General features: G+C 37.5%; 1 protein-coding gene across 1 annotated transcript in view; it reads right to left on the bottom strand.

The window, feature by feature from the left end:
• Positions 1–1,467: 1,467 nt before the first annotated feature.
• LOC140242356 (uncharacterized) overlaps positions 1,468–23,277 on the bottom strand; it is a 50,748-nt gene continuing 28,938 nt past the window's right edge. The window contains exons 10-17 of the mRNA XM_072322092.1: positions 20,285–20,371; positions 15,044–15,113; positions 13,244–13,314; positions 9,450–9,582; positions 8,143–8,384; positions 6,196–6,285; positions 4,697–4,784; positions 1,468–3,336 (exon numbers count right to left, since the gene is read on the bottom strand). Coding sequence (XP_072178193.1) covers positions 3,128–3,336; positions 4,697–4,784; positions 6,196–6,285; positions 8,143–8,384; positions 9,450–9,582; positions 13,244–13,314; positions 15,044–15,113; positions 20,285–20,371 — 990 coding nt within the window. The 3' untranslated portion in view covers positions 1,468–3,127. The remainder of the gene's footprint in view (positions 3,337–4,696; positions 4,785–6,195; positions 6,286–8,142; positions 8,385–9,449; positions 9,583–13,243; positions 13,315–15,043; positions 15,114–20,284; positions 20,372–23,277) is intronic.

The following is a 23,277-nucleotide window of genomic DNA, read 5'->3' as shown; positions in this document are numbered from 1 at the left end:
CTAGCCTGTGTACACACTAGTAAAAACAAGGTAAAAAGGTCATAATTTGACAATGCACGATATAATAGCAATATTCATACAGATTAGAGTAGGATTGCAAGTTCATTATGCAAGGTTCTGTGCTACTTCCAGTCTTCTAGATAGTACCTTCACAGAGACTCCAACCCCAAGCACCTTCTGATCTGGAGATTCTCCCGCCCGAAACCCCTAGCAAACGGGAGACTCCAAGTTGATGTGTGCGAAGCGCGAAGTTCCTAGGGTTTTAGATGTTCTCTGGTGCTATCTAAGGCTTATTCTTTCAACATATACGATAGAAATAAGTAAGAAATCCTTTCCACCGGGAGACATGAGCTAGGGGGCGGGAGAGATCAAATCTCAAACGGGAGAACGGGAGATCGTGCAAAAATGGGCTTTCGGCGGGAGATCTCCCGTCGAAAACGGGAGAGTTGGAGTCTCTGCCTTCATCTTATCATATCACCTCCACAGAAAGCACATGTTCAGTTGTACATGAAAAATGTCAATATTCTTAATGTTCATCTCCAATTGAAATGGTTCCATTCCCATACCATAAAATGTGGTATGATATGGCTACACAAATAGGCTATTTTAGACATGATGGTTGCCGTCCGGAAATTGTCAAGGACATAATTCTCGACAGCAACAACAACAACAACTTCAACAACAAACAAAAACAAAAAAAATTGTTGGCTTTTCTACTTTTGTCCACAGGAGGGGAGTCAATGAAGAGAGAACTACTTTTTTTTCTTCTCAATAGATAAAAAGGAAAAACAAATTACTGCCACTATCACAGTAATACACATGTGAAGAGCAAAACATTCATATGTACACATACAATTGATGTAAAACATACAATTTGACATTGTTCATGTTCTAACCTGCAAGCTTCTAAGGGGCTGCAGTTTCAATTGGAACTACTACGACAAGTACCGAGTAAGAAGTAACTAATCATTAAATACATATCTGTTATTCTTATTTCCTATAAGTAACAACACCTTTTCATCACACATAAGCATATTATTATGTTTATATATATCTCTAGAGATGTACGGAAGATCTCCTACTGCATGCATACTGTATACTGCGTACAATTATTTTAATAGGATTTAAATCTTCAAGCTCTCCTTGGGATAATTAGTACAGTGTACTCCCGTTATGATGAAAATGGATATACAGAAATTCTTGATACAACAAAGTCAAAATTAAGGTCCCAAAACTATATATTACATACTTAATCATTTGCATATAACAACATTTTAATACAAGGAAAAACAATTGTGGGTCCCAAGAACTTTGTGATAATGTGAGTTTGCTGTAAAGGTAAAAAAGACCCCCAAAAAAGAAAAGAAGAAGATAAATATACATATGTATGTATATATATATATATATATATATATATATATATATATATATATTTAAAGTTTTGATACATTATAACAACATCCTTTGGCTAGATACGCATTCTACTCCAACGTCAGCCACTCAGTAATCAATATGAAAATACCACAATAAAAATATTTTAGACGTTTTAGAAGTTTAAGCTGCTGTACATGGCTAGATCTGGATGACTCAACACAAGCTCCTGCTGACTAGAATCTACGTTATTTACATGTTCTGGAATGATATACAGTAGCATGTGATTAACATGAATATTCTTCTACGTGAAACACATGCAAACAACATTCAATTGCCAAAGAGCTAAGAGAAGGCAAGCATTGGATCTGATTTTGGCAAAGGCCAAATGATTAACATGAGTTGCTGCATGTTCTGGGATCAAAATTTCTTTGCAAATTGTGGTAATATTGAAATAAATTTTGTAACATCATGGAAGATTTCTAAAGTTGCAGATGCATACAGAATTATTAAAATCTCTCTTTCTTCTTCTTCTCTCTCTCTCTCTCTCCTTTTTTGGGGGAGGGGTCCTTTCTTTTTGGAATTTTGAAAAAAAAAAAACATCATCTTCTTGTCATCTAGCAAGTACGGGCACAAATGTGTTTTATGGCATCCAAATTCTTCAATGTGAAACATTAGCCACCTACAGAAGTACATTAATGCCTCTAATACAGGGTTTTGTTTTTTTCTATTACTTCATTTATGTCTATTCTGAAGGTGGTACAAACATAAATACCATAAAAAATCAGGTATTTCTATTCACTGGCATCACTGCCAATGAAAGAATGGCTACAATGTACATCTACAAATACACATACAAAACCATGATCAGAAAATGAACTAATTTTTTGACTAAAATTTGGGTTAGATGGTTAACCTAATTCTTTGAATTATCAATCGCATCATTGCAAAACAAAGAATCCATAAATCTACAGTTGCACATAAAATAACATGATTAGAAATATAATTTTATGACTTATTCTTAGCATCCTTGCAAGAAAAAAAAAAGATGTCTACATCTAAAAATGCACAGTAATACAAAAACGTGTATAGAAATATAATTCTTTGACTTATTCTCGGGATCACTGCAAAAACAAAGAATGCATAAATCTCCAGATGCACATACAAAACACGATTAAAAATATAATTCTGTGACTTATTCCTAGCATCACTGCAAAAAATAGAATGCCTGTATATAAAACTGCACAGACAAAAACATGGTTAGAAGTATAATTCTTTAACTTATTATTGGCATCACTGGCAAACAATGCATAGAAATATCTAAAGATGCATATAGTATTATAAAAGAACATGGTTAGATATCTATCTGACTTAGATTCTGACTTATTCATGGCATCATTGTAAACAACTACTGCCTATATCTAGAAATGCACAGACAAAAACATGATTAGAAATATAATTCGTCGACTTATTTTTGGCATAACTGCAAAACACAGAATGCTTATCTACAGATGCACAAACAAAACATGATTACAAATATAATTCTGTGACGTGTTCCTCGCATCAATGCAAAACAGAGAGCGCCTAAATCTAAAATGCACATACAAAAACATGGTTAGAAATACATGTATAATTCTTTGATGAGTTGATGTTGCTATAACCCATGCTTCCCATAGACACCTTCCCGAGTATACTCCCGTCGAGTCTTCAATAAGTCGAAGGGAAGGGGGAACAATCAATCTTTTACATCTGTATCTCACTTCCATAGGTCACCTTCAATCAAGAGCTCAGCCACCTCCATCCAGGAGCTGGTCCGTGCAATGTCCAGTTCCCTGACCACGTGGGTGTCCTGCTGGACAAAGTCCTTCAGCTTGGTGGGGATGTCCTGCACCCACAGCCTCTCGGCGGCAGCGATTACCACGGCAACGACGAGGATGATGATGATCTTGAGAGCCATCTTGAGTCCTTTATGAAAGAGAGCAGGGGAAGAATTCTGGCTTGTTTGTTTGCTCATTTGTTTGTTTGTTTGTTTGTTTGATTTTCCATCTGAGAAGATGGCTGGATATTTACACTAAGCTGGTCTTCCATGGGGTCCAGTTGGATGAGAGACAGGACCACTTCATTGGGTTATGCACCCTGCTCTTTGCGATGAATGAATGAAGTGTGATCTTTTACGTGCATGGGTTGTGACTTTCTCACACACAGGACCTTCATTTAATGTCCTATTTGAGGGACAGAGTGTTTTGCCTCTTAGCACTAGAAGGGACAGCACGATTACGCTCATCACTGCTCAGCCACACTCGGGGGAGTCGAATCTGGGGTCATTTGGATTGGGAGGCAGACATGCTAGCGACTAAGCAAGATCTGATCAGAGAATTTGAACCAAAATGGCTTGGACACACAAAGTGTACTAAATTTCTTCTAATGACAGAAATATTCACAATTATTCCATATTTTGAACGGATGGGGAAAAAAATGGAATACTTCAATTCTTGTACTGATGCCAACATTGATAATCATAGGCTACCACACAGTTGATTATAAACTTTGCTGAGAATTATTACACATGCTTTGTGACAGACAGAGCAAGAAATAAGAAATACATGATGATGAATGACTCCGAATGATGAATGATCGCATTGGTTCACTTAAAGGGATGGTATAGTTTTGGTTGAGATGGGGCTTCAGGTTTCCAACTTTTTTTTTTGTGAGATAATGAGAAAGATCTAATGAAATATGTAAGTGCATACAATTCTAAGAGGAATTCAAAGTTTACTTGATGAAAATTGGTTTTGAATTGGCTGAGATATCCAAAAACAAAGAGGTCCTAATAAAATGTGGGACTCATCTTCTATGCAGATGACTTTGTTTTATTTTGTTTTTGGATATCTAAGCCATTCCATTTAAAAACCAATTTTCATCATATAAACTTTATTTCCTCATAGAATTGTATACTCTTTCATTTTTCATAAGTGGTTTCTAATTACCTCACAAAAAGTTAAAATCTGAATGCACCGTCTCAGCCAAAACCTTTGCATTTATTCTATTGTAAGTTTGATTTATTGAGTGGTCCACACTCCCACAACCTTGTCTTTTACGTGGGTCCCTTTTTCCATAAACACAATTATTTTGAATAATTAGTTTCATGATGTATGCATTTTTTTTTGTAACACATTGTACTTTTTGTTTTCTTTTAATTTGTATTGGTAACAAACATGTGTCATTGGAAATAAAATTTCATTGGAGTTGAATTGAATTGAAAACTATACCATCCCTTTAAGACTTCTGATCCAGCGAGCTACAAAGGTAGAATCTGTAAACTTACCCAGTGAATAAATGCCGGCATTCTTGATGAATGCAAAGAATTTTGCCGGATGCACATGCCGGAAAAGCTTGAGTTCATTGTCAATCTCCTGCCAACGAAAGAAATAAACCTTCACTCAGCCAAGCCCATTACAGGTAATACTTCATGCATTAATATCATTATTATTATTACTATTATTTATTTGGCAAGGTAAAGATTACAGGATGCATATCATAAACAGTACAGACATGAAACAAAATCAGAATGAACATTTAAAAGGGATACACTTCACCGTACATGTTACAAAAAAATGAAAAAGAAGATGAAGAAGAAGAAGAAATAAATGGAGACAACATGTAGATCAGGGCACACGAAAGTAAAGATATCACAACCAGCAAAAATATCACTACAAGAACGATATTGCACCCAAGAACATTCACAAACATCAATGCTGCCCGTACATAATCAATTTCTCTTATGACATTTCTTGCCTAGTTGACACACCATTTATCAAGCATTTCATACCACATCGAAGAAAGTCACGGTTCAACAACAGCATCTTTCCATTAGTCTGCATCAGTATGAGGCAATTGCATCAAAACTCATAAATATACGTTTGCAGTACAATTGTAGCTTGTGCTGATAGGATGACTTTCACCGACCAAAACTGGATCAGAATATTCATCAAGATGTTAAAGGGGATGGCCAGTAACCGATCAGTGGGAATGCTGAGGGATGATTGTTCCAATCCTTGTGGGATTCATTTAAGAGTACATTATATATCTACTGTTGTGTGAAAATCATTTGCTTCAGAACGGTCTCATATTCAAGTAATGTGCAGATTAATGCCCCGTCACTGACCAGGCACGCTAACCTGGAAACATTAAACTGCACATTACTTGAATATGAGACCATTCTGAAGCAAATAATTTTCACACAACAATAGATATATAATGTACTCTTAAATGAATCCCACAAGGATTGGAACAATCATCCTCCAGCATTCCCACTGATTCCCACTGATCAGTTACTAGCCATCCCCTTTAAGAGGCCCTCGGCGTAAGCACCTTGGTTCATCTGGTTCTACTCTACCAGGGCCATTGAGGAGAGGGGTCTCTCTCCCAGACATTCACTGCTCTCTTGTGTTTCATTAAAAGATTCCCTTCCCCAACAAAAAAGGTTTTTTTTTTTTTTTTTTTTTTTTTTTGAATTCTCCAATGGGGAAATTTCTCTCAAATTCCTTGAGGAAATGACATGAAACAAGCTCGCAAATAGAAAACTGTAACTGTTAACACGAAAATTTTTGTGGTAAATGAATTTTTGTCCATTTCATGTGCTACCATTGGCTAGCGTGAATCTAACATCTGTAAAAACATCTTTGCACTTATCTCTGAACATTTTGAACGGGTTGACAATAGGGCAGCTCAAATTCAAGACCCCGCGAATACGTTTTTGAGCTGCTCAGTGCGAAAAATTATTTGTGTGAAAATACTGACGTTTACGTTCAACGCGCAACTTACGCTTTCCAAGGAGGTGTCAGTGGCTGCTGTAATGATATCCTCCTCAAAATCGCTTGGGAGCATGACAGGAAACTCTTCCTCCATGTTAACCTTTGAAAGAGAAGCAGAGAAACATATATCAATTGGTTTGGTCTAGAAAGTAACAAGTCACCACAAATGGACTTTCCTAACCTACCTACACGTACTATGTAACTACTGTATACATGTAAGCTGTTATTTTTGCGTACAGATATTTTTGCAAATGGTCATTGCACAGACATATTTGCGAGATGTTGTTTTTCACAAATAGACACCAAGGCTATCATAAGAGCACCATTACCCTAGTGCATTTTGACATTTTCATATGTTGTTAAATTCGTGGTCAAGCAGTTTTTCGCAAAATTCACAAAAATTAAACCCTTGCAAAAATAACTTCTTATACAAGCTGAGAATTGTGTAGAAGAATTGCTCTTTAAGAGGGAGAGAAAAAAAAAGGAAAACTATCCAAGGGAAAGCTAATCAGCTTTTACATCAGACTAACCACTTTCTACTATGAGGCCAAATGAAAAACAGAAACATTCATCCCACTTAAAGATATCTAAGTTGCCCCGTTGAGGACGAGTCCGGAGTACACCTGTATACTCGGGCAGGGGTCTCTGGGAAATGCACGTACATAGCAAAATCACACCGTCCTCAACAGGTTAAGATGCTATTACATGGTGATGATGCTAATGAAAAACTAGAAATGTCGCTACAGCGACTGGTTATACCCCCGCCAAACAACATTTCATAAGCTTTGGTCAAAAAACTGAGGAAGTAGTTAAATCCGCAAGATCTTTCCTTGATCTTCTGCCATTAATATGCCGTTACCATGGCAACGTACTTTCGGGTACTGTCGAAAAATGCGTCTTGCACATCTACAACCAAAGGCACACATCTGTACCAAGTTTGATGGAAATTGGGCAAAAACTGAGGAAGTAGTTTGCAACACAAAATTTTCCATCATTTTGGCTCATAATATGTGAGCGTGTTACCATGGCAACATACTTTTTGTAACTGTCAAGAAATGTGTCATGCTGACCTATATCCTAAGACAAACATTCAATATGAATTCCACGAGAATTGGAAGAACACTGATGAAGCAGTTTTGCCATGAAGCATTTTGCCCTATATTTTACCAATAACATGCCGTTACCATGGCAACGCACTTTTTGCCACTGCGGAAATATGTGTCTTGCACATTAACATATTCAGATGAACATCTGTACCTAATTTCATAAAAATTGATCAAAAACTGTGGGAGGAGTTCGCGACGCAAGATTTGTACCCATTTTTGCCCATAATATGCCGTTACCATGGCAACGTACTTTTGGGTACTGTCAAAAAATACGTCTTGCACATCTACAACCCAAGGCACACATCTGTGCCAAGTTTTATGGGAATCGGTTGAAAACTGAGGAAGTAGTTCGCGACGCAAAGTTTGCAACGGACCGACCGCCCGACCGACCGCCCGACCGCCCGACCGTCCGCTGATTCCTATATACCCCCTTCAAACTTCGTTTGGCGGGGGTATAAAAAAAAGACAATGTCAATGATTTTGCTCTTGTATGAGAAGTAATGTATAAGCTGTTATTTTTGCAAATTTTGCGAGTCACAGAATTGGATCGCGAATTTAACAACACACAAAAATGTCTCAATTATGCACTAGGGTATTAGTGCATTTACGTTAGCATCGGCATCAATTCGTGAAAACAACATCTTGCAAAAATGTCTATGACTTCTTCATTCGCGAAAATGTCTGTATGCGAAAAAAAAAAACAGCGTATACAGTAGTCCTTTTGGTGCTTGCCCCTTGCTCCCTTTTGCACAGTCAAGACAGATGTCTGGTGATTTATGCCCACTTTGGCTTTACCTGTACCAAATCTGCCACATGAAGCTAGCTATCAAGTGTGCAAGTGATCAACCTACCAAATTATTGAGACCTTTCAGGAGTAGCTTGACGGATTTGCGTTTGGGGAGGGAAACGGGATTGACGATGACGGGAACGCTGTAGGGCTGGAGGGTGGAGATGTAGGTGTTCACGGCCGCCTTGAGACCTGCCAGCTCCTCCGCTTCCATCCCGGGGAAGGAGTCGGGGATGCGGCCCGTCGCCAGGGCCAGGACCCACATCATCACCTCTGCCCTCGAGGAGCATGTCTTACACAGGAAGTCTGAGATGAAAAGAGCCAAACGAGCAAAAACAATAGCGATGACGATGCACAACTAAGGCAATACACTATATTCACACCTTAGAAGAAAAAAATAGATGACTACAGTAAAACCAAAAATTTTTGAATGTACAAAACTTTTGCGATTTTCACGAGGAGCTAAGATTCATGAAAATAAAATGCATGCGATGAAAGATGAAAGTTAGGGCTTGGAGACGTCAGGGTACATAACAAAGGGTCACATGTCATCTCCTCAACACAAAAATAACTTTGACATTGAAGAAAATGGTTAATACAGCAGTGTTACTTTGTAACTTTATGTGACCCTGCATCACAAAACCATCAAAAAGTCACCATACATGGATTTCTAGTACAGGGCAGATTCTGAGATGTATAACTCAATTCAAATGGACTCTCCTAACCTATAATAATATTAGAAAGAAAGCCCACACTCTGGAAAGTGTGAAGTGAGAAAAGAGGCTCTGAAGTACAAGGTCTATTCAAGCGCTTAATCTTTACCATACTGTGCTAGCTGTGCGATTAATGGAAAAAAAAAAAACTGGTGCAAACAACAACGAAGGAATTATCAGATTAAGCTGAAATTGAGCATGCTTAATTAACACATTATGTAGATGATTAATGCCGGCTTTCAAAGCAGTAGAATGATTCTTTCCAAAGTTATTGGAATTAAAATTGAAGAGTATGGACAGGATTTTTATGAAATGAAAAGAGGACTCTATCAGATACACCTAATCACACTTTAGTCTATTCTACCAAAAGGAGTTCGAGAAAAACTGCTAAAAACACAATTTCCTGTTCATTTTATGATCCCAAATCTTAGTATAACGTAAAAGAAGACTTGCTCACTCTTTCAGAAAATACGAAAACTCAAGATTGGCTGGGTTGACTCATTTCACCTATTTTCAGTCCTAACACAAAATCAGTGCGTGCAACTTTTTGTTGGTTTTGTGATGCACAATAAGAATAGGCATTTTCAATTCATACATGCAAGTCAAAAGAGTATGAATCAATGAATGAGCTCCAGAAAGCAAATGAGTGGCGACTGACCTGTTTCATCCTCACTTTTGGTTGAACTCGACATCCTGCGCGAACGGGAACGGGAACGGGAACGGGAACGTGAACGTGAACGTGATCTTGAGCGTCTTGCGCGTGATGACTTAATACCACGCCGTTTGAACATCTGTCGGCGACCACACAGAAATGAAAGTGAAAAAAAATCATGACAGAGTGTGAGAGGGAGATATCTGTACGGAGATGTGAACCTCTAAGGGCTGAAGGAAAGTTCGATCCCTATAGACTGGGCATGCTGAAAACCCATGCCCTACACCAATCAAAATAAAAGAGCTGTGGTTGATGATGACCCCTACATGGTCAATCACTGGTATCATCCACACACTTAGATCATTAAAGGGAGGCAGTCCTGAGAATGTTCACTGTATGATAATTAAGAAGAGTAAAAAATATTACCTTTCAGCAATTTATACACGTGGAAAGCAAACACTGTCTCTGTACGCGATTTAAAAAAAATAATTCCTGCAAGCGATCGTGTAAGAGCCTGCAAAAAGGTGCAACATCATTGATGCCCAACTCGCTAAGTTGACAGCTGTGCCTCAGAAAACCAATTGAAGTGTTCAAAATGATCATCTCTGATTTTGTCATAAAATGTGACAATATGTGGTTTTATTATTTCAAACAAAATATTTCAAGCTTATCTATATATATAAAATTAATATAAAAATAAATAGTAAACATGAATTTATAACTAACTAAGGAGCGTTCGCATGACGAGTAGAACACGGCTGGGAAGAGTTGTGCCTCAGTGACGTCTGACTCTCTGCCAAGACTTGCTCATTAGCATATTCACCATGCAGATTCACACTTCTTCAATCAAAATACACGAGCTTATTTGATGATTTGAAAGTTTGTTTTTGGTGAAAGTAGTTCATTGGAGGTACCAACAACAACATAATTTTTTGAAATTCGTGAGGACTGCCTCACTTTAAAATCACAATAATATATCACGGCTTACTGTAAAGTACTATATAATGCCTAAATAGATCCTTGTCATTTGATTGGTTGTATGACATTGATCATTCGTACCATTTCACTTGGACGTCATCATCCGTGCAATTGAGGCTCCATTTACCGTGCAATTTCGAATTCATACGATTTGCTCCACTGCACACACGTCAAAAGCCCGGCACACTACGCATGTAAAATGCTCGCATTTGCAGTGTGTGTATGCGATCGCACTAGCGTAAAACGCTCAGTGAGCACTCTCTCAATCTCAGATTCTCTCGTTTTTAAATAAAAACAATCAAATGACAAGGATCTATTTTAGACATTATAAAAAAACAAATAATAAATGTTTTTGATTCGTGCAATGGACAGAATATTTCATTCTGTCAAAGATGAAATGTTGATCCGTTCAACTTGGTTGCGCCTTGTTGAATGGATCATGTCATTTCTCACCTAATTAAATATTCTGTCCATTGCACTCATAAACATTCATTATTTGTATATTACTGTTGCAACTTTCATAATCTTCCTCCTTTTAGTTTCCATCTGTCTCTTACCAATATGATTACTATTATGATTTAATAGTTTCATTTAGCATCATTATGAATCATCACGATCATCATCAGATCACTGCTATCATCAGTCACATTTGAATTAGATGTTGTATTGATAGCAACAATTGCGAGCTTCAGATCTGTGATGGTAATGACTACGTTATGATAGTGTGTGTAATGCCAACTGCTCGCATATTTGTCACAGTTGTAAATTAATTAGAATATGAATAAATGGAATTGAAATAGACCATCTTTCTTTTAACTTACACTTTTATGTTTCCGGTGAAAGACTTTCTTTCATCATGAAACAAAAATCAGAAGAAAACGAATGCACAATATTTGCATGATATGTGTACTGAACAGTGCCTGCATGTTTATTTGGGTGTCAGTAGTATACTACAAATACAGAGTGAACACTAGCTCTAAACATCAAATTCCATTTTTCTCCCCCCCCCCAAAAAAAAAACAAAACAAAAAAAAAACTAGAAATGTCGCTTTGGCGACTGGTATGCCTCCGCCATAATGCATGATTTTCCCAATAGGTCTAGATAGTACATGTGGACACTGTGTGATTACATTTTCACAAAATTGGTAAAATATTGGAATGACAAGTTTGTCACAAATGTGTTGAATGTTCACCTTCCTTGACGTAGGTTTAATTGGATGAATAGGAGAGCATGTATCTAGGGATTTAAGGACTTTAACTTGACTTTGACCCATTCATACATTTAGGCATTGAGTAATTTTCAAGGTACAGGTGTGGAGAAAAAGTGCAATTTCTGAATTGAATAGTAAATTGTTACCATTTTCATCTGGCCCTTGACCCTAAAATTCATAAGATAATTACTTTCAGGTAGAACATGCATAATATGTACTAAGTTTCAAGGTAACTTGAGCCACTTCCGAGATATGGAGGAAAAAGTTAGTTCAGCACTTTCACTTGATCTTTGACCTTTGAGGCAAAGAGAGAATTTCTATTAGGTTACACACGCATACACCAAGTGTAAAAAAATAACCCTGCTGGCATTGCATAAATATGAGGGTAATAGTAAAATTTTGAAGTCTTGCACTTGACCTTTGACTCCTGACCTTTGACCCCATGAACCCTACATTCTCTAGATAATCACTTCCAGTCAGTACATGTATATACTATGTTCCATGAAGATACCTTGAACAATTTTCCAAGGTACGGAGAAAAAAAAGAAGTTTTAATATTTTTACTTGACCTTTTGACCTTTGAACTTTGACCTCATGACCCAAACTTTCACCAGAGAATCTTAATTGGGTAATACATGTATACACCAAGTTTCAAGAAAATCTCTTCAGGCATTCAATAGATAAATGGTGGAAACAGTGAAATTTTATGTATTTGACCCTGACCTTTTGACCTTTGACCTTATGACCCAAACTTTCACCAGAGAATCTTAATTGGGTAATACATGTATACACTAAGTTTCAAGAAAATCTCTTCAGGCATTCAATAGATATGGTGGAAATAGTAAAATTTTATGTATTTGACCCTGACCTTTTGACCTTTGACCTTTGACCTCATGACCCAAACTTTCACCAGAGAATCTTAATTGGGTAATACATGTATACAGTACGTTTCAAGAAAATATCTTCAGGCATTCACTAGATATGGTGGAAATAGTGAAATTTTATATATTTGACCTTGACCTTGACCTTTTGACCTTTGACCTTGTGCATGTGCACCCAAAAGTTGATAGGCACAACTTCACCCCCTAATACACATACATGCCAAGTTTCATTAGGATACCTCAACAGGTTTCGATAGTTACCTTGTCCACAAAATTCATTACGGACGGACGGAAGGACGGACGGGACGGACGGACGGACGGACGGAAGGAGAGACGGACGGAAAACCCGAAAACATAATGCCTCCGGCACCACTTCGTGGCGGAGGCATAAAAAAAAAACCAAAAAAAAAAACCAAAAACTTTCTTAAGACTAGTTCTTGGTGTAAAAAGTGAGTACCGGAAATGCGTTTTTGCATGGCCTCCTTACCAGATAAGTTATGTTTGTGCCCAAATATTTGAGAAAAATCTATATCACCTAGAATTGCTCGCATTGTTAGCATTTTGTATATTATACCGATTCAAATTTTTCCATTGCTTGTTTCTATCCCTAACTCACGTTTTGTTACTATTTTGAAGCACAAAAGCCGACTTTTTTTGTTTCATCTGCAAAATGGTAAATTATGCCTTTAACAAATCACCCAAAAAACCAAAAACAAATTAAAAGATTTACCATCGAACCAAGACCACGTACACCCTCTTCTTCAGCTTCACCGTCATCATCTTCTTCAGATGAGTCATCATCTCCATCAGTCAAGACTTCACATTCTTCAGACGAACTCTCCTGGAGGTATCATTGGGTTAGAATTACAAAAGGGTCATAAGTTACATATCAGACATAATAAGAGTATACGGTATGTGAGACTGAGAAAAAAAACAAACTAAGTAAAACAAATTGTGATTAAAAACTAGAAATGTCGCAATGGCGACTGGTATGCCTCCGCCATAATGCATGATTCTCCTAATACTAGTAGGTCTATAGTATATGTGGACAATGTGTGATTACATTTTCACAAAACTGGCAAAATATCAAAATGACATGTTTGTCACAAAAGTGTTGAATGTTCACCTTCCTTGACATAGATTTAATTGGACGAATAGGAGAGCACGTATTTGGGGATTGAAGGACTTTAACTTGACTTTGACCCTTTCATAAGTTTATGCCTTGAGTAAGTTTCAAGGTATGGAGAAAAAATGCAATTTCTGTATTGAATAGTAAATTGTTACCATTTTCATCTGGCCATTGACCTTAAAACTCATAAGAGAATTACTGTCAGGCAGAACATGCATAAATATGTACTAAGTTTCATGATAACTTGAGCCACTTCCGAGGTATGGAGGAAGAAGTAAGTTCAGCACTTTCACTTGATCTTTGACCTTTTGACCTTTTTGGCAAAAAAACAAAAAACAAAAACAAAAACAAAACTTTCTACAGAATCACTATCAGGTTAAAAATGCATACACCAAGTTAAAAAAAAAATCCTGCTGGCATTGCACAAATATGAGGGAAATAGTAAAATTTTGAAGTGTTGCCTTGACCTTTGACCCCTGACCTTTGACCCCATGAACCCCAAATTCCCTAGCTAATCACTGCCAGTCAGTACATGCATATATACTATGTTCCACGAAGATACCTTGAACTATTTCCAAGATACGGAGAAAAAAGTTAAGTTTCACATTTTTTACTTGACCTTTTGACCTTTGACCGCATGATCCCAAACTTTCACTAGAGAATCTTGATTGAGTAATACATGTATACACTAAGTTTCAAGAAAATATCTTCAGGCATGGCATAGATATGGGGGAAATGGTAAAATTTTAAGCATTTGACCTTGACCTTTTGACCTTTGACCTTGAGCATGTGCACCCAAAAGTTGATAGGCACAACTTCACCCCCTAATACACATACATGCCAAGTTTCATTAGGATACCTCAAAAGGTTTTGGTAGTTACCCTGTCCACAAAATTCATTACGGACGGATGGAAGGACGGACGGATGGACAGACGGAAGGACGGACGGACGGACGGACGGACGGACGGACGGAGGGAAAACCCGAAAACATATGCCTCCGGCACCACTTCGTGGCGGAGGCATAAAAAAACAAAAAAACAAAACAAAAACTTTCTTAAGACTAGTTCTTGGTGTAAAAAGTGAGTACCGGAAATGTGTTTTTGCATGGCCTCCTTACCAGATAAGTTATGTTTGTGCCCAAATATTTGAGAAAAATCTATATCACCTAGAATTGCTCGCATTGTTAGCATTTTGTATATTATACCGATTCAAATTTTTCCATTGCTTGTTTCTATCCCTAACTCACGTTTTGTTACTATTTTGAAGCACAAAAGCCGACTTTTTTTGTTTCATCTGCAAAATGGTAAATTATGCCTTTAACAAATCACCCAAAAAACCAAAAACAAATTAAAAGATTTACCATCGAACCAAGACCACGTACACCCTCTTCTTCAGCTTCACCGTCATAATCTTCTTCAGACGAGTCATCATCTCCATCAAACAAGACTTCACATTCTTCAGACGAACTCTCCTGGAGGTATCATTGGGTTAGAATTACAAAAGGGTCATAGGTTACATGTACATATCAGACATAACTAGAAATATCACTGAAGGTGATTAATACCCCCGCCCCGTGACGACAGTCTTACCCAAGGAATGATCTTTCCTTGATCTTCTGCCATTTAAATGCCGTTACCATGGCAACGCAGCTTCCGACACGTCCAAAAAATATGTCTTGCACATCTTCCCACCAAGACTATTGTGTGTGCCACATTTCATAAGCTTTTGTCAAAAACTGAGGAAGTAGTTCAATCCACAAGATCTTTCCTTGATCTTCCGCCATTAATATGCCATTACCATGGCAACGCAGCTTCCGACACGTCCAAAAAATATGTCTTGCACATCTTCCCACCAAGACCAATGTGTGTGCCACATTTCATGAGCTTCAGTCGAATACAGAGAAAGTAGTTCAATCCGCAAGATCTTTCCTTGATCTTCTGCCATTTATATGCCGTTACCGTGGCAATGCAGCTTCCGACACGTCCGAAAAATATGTCTTCCACATCTTCCCACCAAGATCAAGGTGTGTGCCACATTTCATAAGCTTTGGTCAAAAAACTGAGGAAGTAGTTAAATCCGCAAGATCTTTCCTTGATCTTCTGCCATTAATATGCCGTTACCATCGCAACGTACTTTCGGGTACTGTCAAAAAATGCGTCTTGCACATCTACAACCAAAGGCACACATCTGTACCAAGTTTCACGGAAATTGGGCAAAAACTGAGGAAGTAGTTTGCAACACAAAATTTTCCATCATTTTGGCTCATAATATGTGAGCTGTTACCATGGCAACATACTTTTTGTCACTGTCAAGAAATGTGTCATGCTGACCTATATCCTAAGACAAACATTCAATATGAATTCCATGAGAATTGGAAGAACACTGATGAAGCAGTTTTGCCATGAAGCATTTTGCCCTATATTTTACCAATAACATGCCGTTACCATGGCAACGCACTTTTTGCCACTGCGGAAATATGTGTCTTGCACATTAACATATTCAGATGAACATCTGTACCTAATTTCATAAAAATTGATCAAAAACTGTGGGAGGAGTTCCCGACGCAAGATTTGTACCCATTTTTGCCCATAATATGCCGTTACCATGGCAACGTACTTTTGGGTACTGTCAAAAAATACATCTTGCACATCTACAACCCAAGGCACACATCTGTGCCAAGTTTTATGGGAATCGGTTGAAAACTGAGGAAGTAGTTCGCGACGCAAGATTTGCAACGGACCGTCCGCCCGACCGTCCGCCCGACCGTCCGCTGATTCCTATATACCCCCTTCAAACTTCGTTTGGCGGGGGTATAATATGAGTATACAGTATGTGAGACTGAGAAAAAAACAAACTAAGTAAAACAAATTGTGATAAAAAAAAACAGAGCAGGGTGCCTTTACTGATAGGCTCATACGACAGTTAAAGGGAAAATCTATCCTTAAACCTGCATCAAGTTTGTTCGATTAATGCAGACAAACGAGAGGAAATGGGTATTGAAAGTATGACCGAAATCCCATAAGAAATAAGAAGTAATGGAATTTTGAAGGTGTGACCAAATAACAGAAATTGACTACTCTGTGATATAGCATTTGGGCTCTTCCTACTTTCCATGTATTCAGAATTCAATTTTTTTTATTCCTGTCACCAATGTGTGATTTTTCTTTGGGATTTTTTTTTGCATGAGGGAGTTCAATTCAATTTCAATTTCAATTCAAATTCAGAGGAATTCAAATCATTTTATTTCCATATAAAGTAATACAAAGTATTACATGAGTACATAACATCAAAAGAAACTTTCAAATACGTAATTTTCAACATAACATGAATACAATTATGATGATATCAACTCTGGTTTGGATAAATAAACAAGTAAGCAATACAATCTTAATCTATAACTTTACATGGAAAAGAGAAATTCACAAGAAAAGCATAGCTTGTAAAATGTGTGAATTACTCTAGAAGGTGAGGGCATCTCAAGAGTTCAAAGATACAACTGTACATATTCTCAGCAATTGTATTGTGGTGCATGTACATGTATGATAGGAAATTTATTGCATTAGGAAATGATTTCTTTTTATTCATTTATTTGATTTTTTATGGAGCCAAAAGATCAAATGGTTGGGAGTTCATATGTGATCTCAGAGAATTGTAAATTTGTGTCTGATCACAGCTTCAAAAAGAAAAAAAATCATAACTACAATGTATCTTAGTCTTCATAATAATAAAAATGATGATGATGATGATAATAATAATAATAATAATAGAAATAATAATAATAATTATTGTTATTGTTATTATTATCATTATTATTATAATTATTATTATTATTATTATTATTATTATTATTATTATTATTATTATTATTGTTATTATTATTGATCCCAAACTTTCACTAGAGAATCTTGATTGAGTAATACATGTATACACTAAGTTTCAAGAAAATATCTTCAGGCATGGCATAGATATGGGGGAAATGGTAAAATTTTAAGCATTTGACCTTGACCTTTTGACCTTTGACCTTGAGCATGTGCACCCAAAAGTTGATAGGCGCAATTTCACCCCCTAATACACATACATGCCAAGTTTCATTAGGATACTTCAAAAGGTTTTGGTAGTTACCCTGTCCACAAAATTCATTACGGACGGACGGAAGGACGGACGGACGGACGGACGGACAACCCGAAAACATAATGCCTCCGGCACCACTTCGTGGTGGAGGCATAAAAAAACAGAGCAGGGTGCCTTTACTGATAGGCTCATACGACAGTTAAAGGGAAAATCTATCCTTAAACCTGCATCAAGTTTGTTCGATTAATGCAGACAAACGAGAGGAAATGGGTATTGAAAGTATGACCGAAATCCCATAAGAAATAAGAAGTAATGGAATTTTGAAGGTGTGACCAAATAACAGAAATTGACTACTCTGTGATATAGCATTTGGGCTCTTCCTACTTTCCATGTATTCAGAATTCAATTTTTTTTTATTCCTGTCACCAATATGTGATTTTTCTTTGGGATTTTTTTTGCATGAGGGAGTTCAATTCAATTTCAATTTCAATTCAAATTCAGAGGAATTCAAATCATTTTATTTCCATATAAAGTAATACAAAGTATTACATGAGTACATAACATCAAAAGAAACTTTCAATAACGTAATTTTCAACAAAACATGAATACAATTATAATGATATCAACTCTGGTTTGGATAAATAAACAAGTAAGCAATACAATCTTAATCTATAACTTTACATGGAAAAGAGAAATTCACAAGAAAAGCATAGCTTGTAAAATGTGTGAATTACTCTAGAAGGTGAGGGCATCTCAAGAGTTCAAAGATACAACTGTACATATTCTCAGCAATTGTATTGTGGTGCATGTACATGTATGATAGGAAATTTATTGCATTAGAAAATGATTTCTTTTTATTCATTTATTTGATTTTTTATGGAGCCAAAAGATCAAATGGTTGGGAGTTCATATGCGATCTCAGAGAATTGTAAATTTGTGTCTGATCACAGCTTCAAAAAGAAAACTAGAAATGTCGCTATGGCGACTGGTATGCCTCCGCCATAATGCATGATTCTCCTAATAGGTCTATAGTACATGTGGACAATGTGTGATTACATTTTCACAAAACTGGCAAAATATCAAAATGACATGTTTGTCACAAAAGTGTTGAATGTTCACCTTCCTTGACATAGGTTTAATTGGACGAATAGGAGAGCATGTATTTGGGGATTGAAGGACTTTAACTTGACTTTGACCCTTTCATAAGTTTATGCCTTGAGTAAGTTTCAAGGTATGGAGAAAAAATGCAATTTCTGTATTGAATAGCAAATTGTTACCATTTTCATCTGGCCATTGACCCTAAAACTCATAAGAGAATTACTGTCAGGCAGAACATGCATAAATATGTACTAAGTTTCATGATAACTTGAGCCACTTCCGAGATATGGAGGAAGAAGTAAGTTCAGCACTTTCACTTGATCTTTGACCTTTTGACCTTTTTGGCAAAAAAAACAAAAAACAAAAACAAAAACAAAACTTTCTAGAGAATCACTATCAGGTTAAAAATGCATACACCAAGTTAAAAAAAAAATCCTGCTGGCATTGCACAAATATGAGGGAAATAGTAAAATTTTGAAGTGTTGCCCTTGACCTTTGACCCCTGACCTTTGACCCCATGAACCCCAAATTCCCTAGCTAATCACTGCCAGTCAGTACATGCATATACATTGTATACTATGTTCCATGAAGATACCTTGAACTATTTCCAAGATACGGAGAAAAAAGTTAAATTTCACATTTTTTACTTGACCTTTTGACCTTTGACCTTTGACCGCATGATCCCAAACTTTCACTAGAGAATCTTGATTGAGTAATACATGCATACACTAAGTTTCAAGAAAATATCTTCAGGCATGGCATAGATATGGGGGAAATAGTAAAATTTTAAGCATTTGACCTTGACCTTTTGACCTTTGACCTTGAGCATGTGCACCCAAAAGTTGATAGGCACAACTTCACCCCCTAATACACATACATGCCAAGTTTCATTAGGATACCTCAAAAGGTTTTGGTAGTTACCCTGTCCACAAAATTCATTACGGACGGACGGACAACCCGAAAACATAATGCCTCCGGCACCACTTCGTGGCGGAGGCATAAAAAATCATAACTACAATGTATCTTAGTCTTCATAATAATAAAAATGATGATGATGATGATGATAATAATAATAATAATAATAATAATAATAATAATAATAATAATAATAATAATAATAATAATAATAATAATAATAATAATAATAATAATAATTATTATTATTATTATTATTATTATTATTATTATTATTATTACTTTATATTGGTAATAAACAAAGCATTATGTGCATATGATATAACAACAACAACAAAAATTAGGACTGAGTAAATAGATAAGTTTTCAGCAATGCTTTACACTTATCAACACTTTCAGCATTACGAATATAGAGAGGGAGTTTGCTCCGAAGAGATGGAGAAATAACAGAAAAAGCCCTATCATCATAACAAGTACAGGTGCGGGGACCATGTGATAACTTTGAGTGGGGGGGAAGAACGAGAACATTTTTGCGGCGGGGAATTTTTTGTCCCTTACCTCTGAGTCGGTGGGAAGGAGGCCTGCTGCCTTGTATGCGCTCACATCTCCAACACATTCTAACTCCATGGAATCAATATCGTCATCCTGGTGGACACACACAAACAAAAAAAGTTATTTCTTGCCACATCCAATTCATGACAGTTGTCAAAAAACGACCATACACAAAACTCTTCCACATACGAACAGCACATGGGAAATTCAACAAACTAATGCGATACCATGGGCAATGTTGGTAGAGTGATACACTCTATGCTGACACTTGCAAAACACTGCGAACACCAATATTATGACCGTACATAGCACATCAAAATTTTCAACACTCAGATTGTTACACTTGAGGAAATTATAAACTTTAAATTGTGCCTATGCTATCACAAATGGTTTTGAAACAGTCACCATCTCAGTGTAAACTTGAAGCTGATCTTAATTGGCAGAGGAGACTGAAGACAAATCTTATTTTTTTGATCGAACATTTGAGGTTGAATTTGTTTGTTTGTTTGTTTTGTTTCAATCAACAATTAAAAAAAAACACTATCAGATTCAGGGCTATTTTTCAGTGAGTCTGTATATGAGTTTACAGCATATAAAGCAACACAATATGATACAAAACAAACAATGGATCAAAAGATAACATTCACACCACGAGAATAAACATAATATTTGCCACAAACAACAACAAGACAAGCTGACTAAACTAAAAAGAATACTACGAGTAGCCATACAGATAGAAAAATAAAGAACATAATCATACCATATCATAAATCATGTTAGGTTAAATCATGTGAATGGACAGAGCCGGAAAAAGAAAGAATCTAAAGGGCTTTTTACACTTGTAAAATTTTGCTCAGCCCCGGACCAACGGTGGGGCTAAGGGGGGGGGGGGGGGGGGGGCCTTAGCCCCACCGTTGGTACGGGACTATCCTTAGCCCACTTTCTGTTTACACTCGTTTTTGCCAAAGTGGGCTAGCCCAACCGATAGTACGGTACTATCTGGCCCTGCAAAATAGCAGGGGTTAGCACCGCAATTGCGGTGCTAGCACCGCAAAAGCGGTGCCAAGCAAGTGAGTGTAAACAGAACAAAAAAATAATCCTGGGCTAAGCGACGGAGACGAAGTCCGACCCTCAATGACCAATCAGAAACGAGGTAATCAAGTGCTGCCGATGCGTGCGTGTACGTGTACAGTACACAGCGTAATTATGAATATTCATGTGGTTTGGAAAGTCCGGGGCTAAGAAATACGAGTGTAAAAAGGTCAGTTTTCTCCTTAGCCCCGGACAAGAGATAGTACGGGACTAATTGGCGAGTGTAAAAAGCTGGAAAAATTGGTACGGGACTAACGATAGTCCTGGGTCAGAGAAAGTCCGGGGTTAAGAAACACAAGTGTAAAAAGCCCTTAATACCCCATTTATACTGCTAGCGGGTTTCAGAGCCTGCTCGAGGAGGTTCGAAAACCCACTCTGAAAAAGCAGCCTCTTGTCTGTTTATACTGCTCACCAAAAGCAGACCCTAGCAGGCCCTAGCAGGCCCAACCTTCTCCTCCCCTCTGATTTATGGCGTGGGCTTTTGAGTGACAGTGTGCCAGTTGAAATGCTTTCTGCAGCGGGGATTGGTTGAGATGTCAGGGTTGTTTATGTAAGCAGGTGATGACCTTCAGCAATTACCTCCGGCTTCTCGAACCCCATTTGCGTTTATACTGCAGTCGAACCTCCTCGAGCCTGCTATAGCGGGTTCTGAAACCTCCCTCCGTAGGAGGTTTCAGAACTCGACCCGGCCCGACCCGATCGGATCGCCTTTTCTGAATTCTGTCAGTTTATACTGAGCTGAAAGCCTGCTCGAAGCAGCTACAGGGGGTTTCAAAACCCCCTTTTTCGTTAGTATAAACGGGGTATAAGACTATTCAAACAAGAGACCCGGGGGTCTCGACTTTTACCCAAGAACATTGTAAACTTGGGGGGGGGGGGGAGGGGTGGGAGGTGGGCTGCTTTATTTGGGAGCTGGGGACATGGTGTCCATTTGCATATTCCATCGCACTGGTAAAAATACCTACCAAGTACACTGTACTTACAAAGTTTTGACTTTGCACTTAAAAAAACAACCAAAACTTAAAGGTACTTCTTACCACTGGGATCAGTGATTTAAAAGATGTTCGAGTCATCACGTTTGATGCATACATTGTATGTGTACATGTAGGTCAGTTGTATCACAAAACATCCTACCACACAAAAATTGTACAATAAAACCTATGTATATGTAGTCCTTAACCGGATCGTAGTTTGGAAGAAGAGCTTAGAAAGAGGAGAAACGAAGAGGGAAGCGGCATATGGGGGTTGTGAGGAGGGCAAAAAGTGAAGAGTGGGAGACAGTAATGGGCTGGAAGTTGAAGTTGCACTATAGTGGAGACAGTAGAGAAAGGAACACAGAGAGTGGTAAGGAAGAATAGTGTGAGAATCAAGTAAGATGTTCGGACATCGTTAGAAGGGGAAAGATGAAATAGAAGGGAAGAGGAAGAGGAAGGAGTTGAATGTTGGAGAATCATGGAGATAGGGGAGAGCAGTGAAGATTCATGAAACCAAGAGGAGAACGAAGTCGGCGAACAGTGTGGCTATGGAATGCGAATGAATGGAGAAAGGACGATTAACAGAAATAAGGAGGGGTAAGTAGAGGAGAGGTGAGAATATGCGGAGAGAAGGGAGAGAGAGAGAGAGAGAGAGAGAGGGGGGGGGGCAATGAAAAGAAGAAGAAAAGAACAAATTGAAATTCAAGACGTAAATTAGAGGGAGCTAGTGGAGATCCTAGAATTAAATGCTGCTGCGGAAAAGAAAAATAAATGGAGAGGAAATTGATGACAGTTAAATCCTGAAAAGGTTCCTGTGGGAGAAATGCAAAAATGAGAAATTAAAATAAGGTTAAAGTGTAGACCTGAGGAGAGAAGACAAGAGAAATAACCTGTAAAGAAATGTGTAAATTAAAACTAGGGGTCCTGAAAAGG

The sequence above is a fragment of the Diadema setosum genome, chromosome 19, assembly GCF_964275005.1.
Source record: "Diadema setosum chromosome 19, eeDiaSeto1, whole genome shotgun sequence".
In the NCBI taxonomy this organism is placed as follows: domain Eukaryota; kingdom Metazoa; phylum Echinodermata; class Echinoidea; order Diadematoida; family Diadematidae; genus Diadema; species Diadema setosum.
The sequence above is the reverse complement of the archived record's forward strand: the minus strand, read 5'-3'. Positions and strand labels throughout refer to the sequence as shown.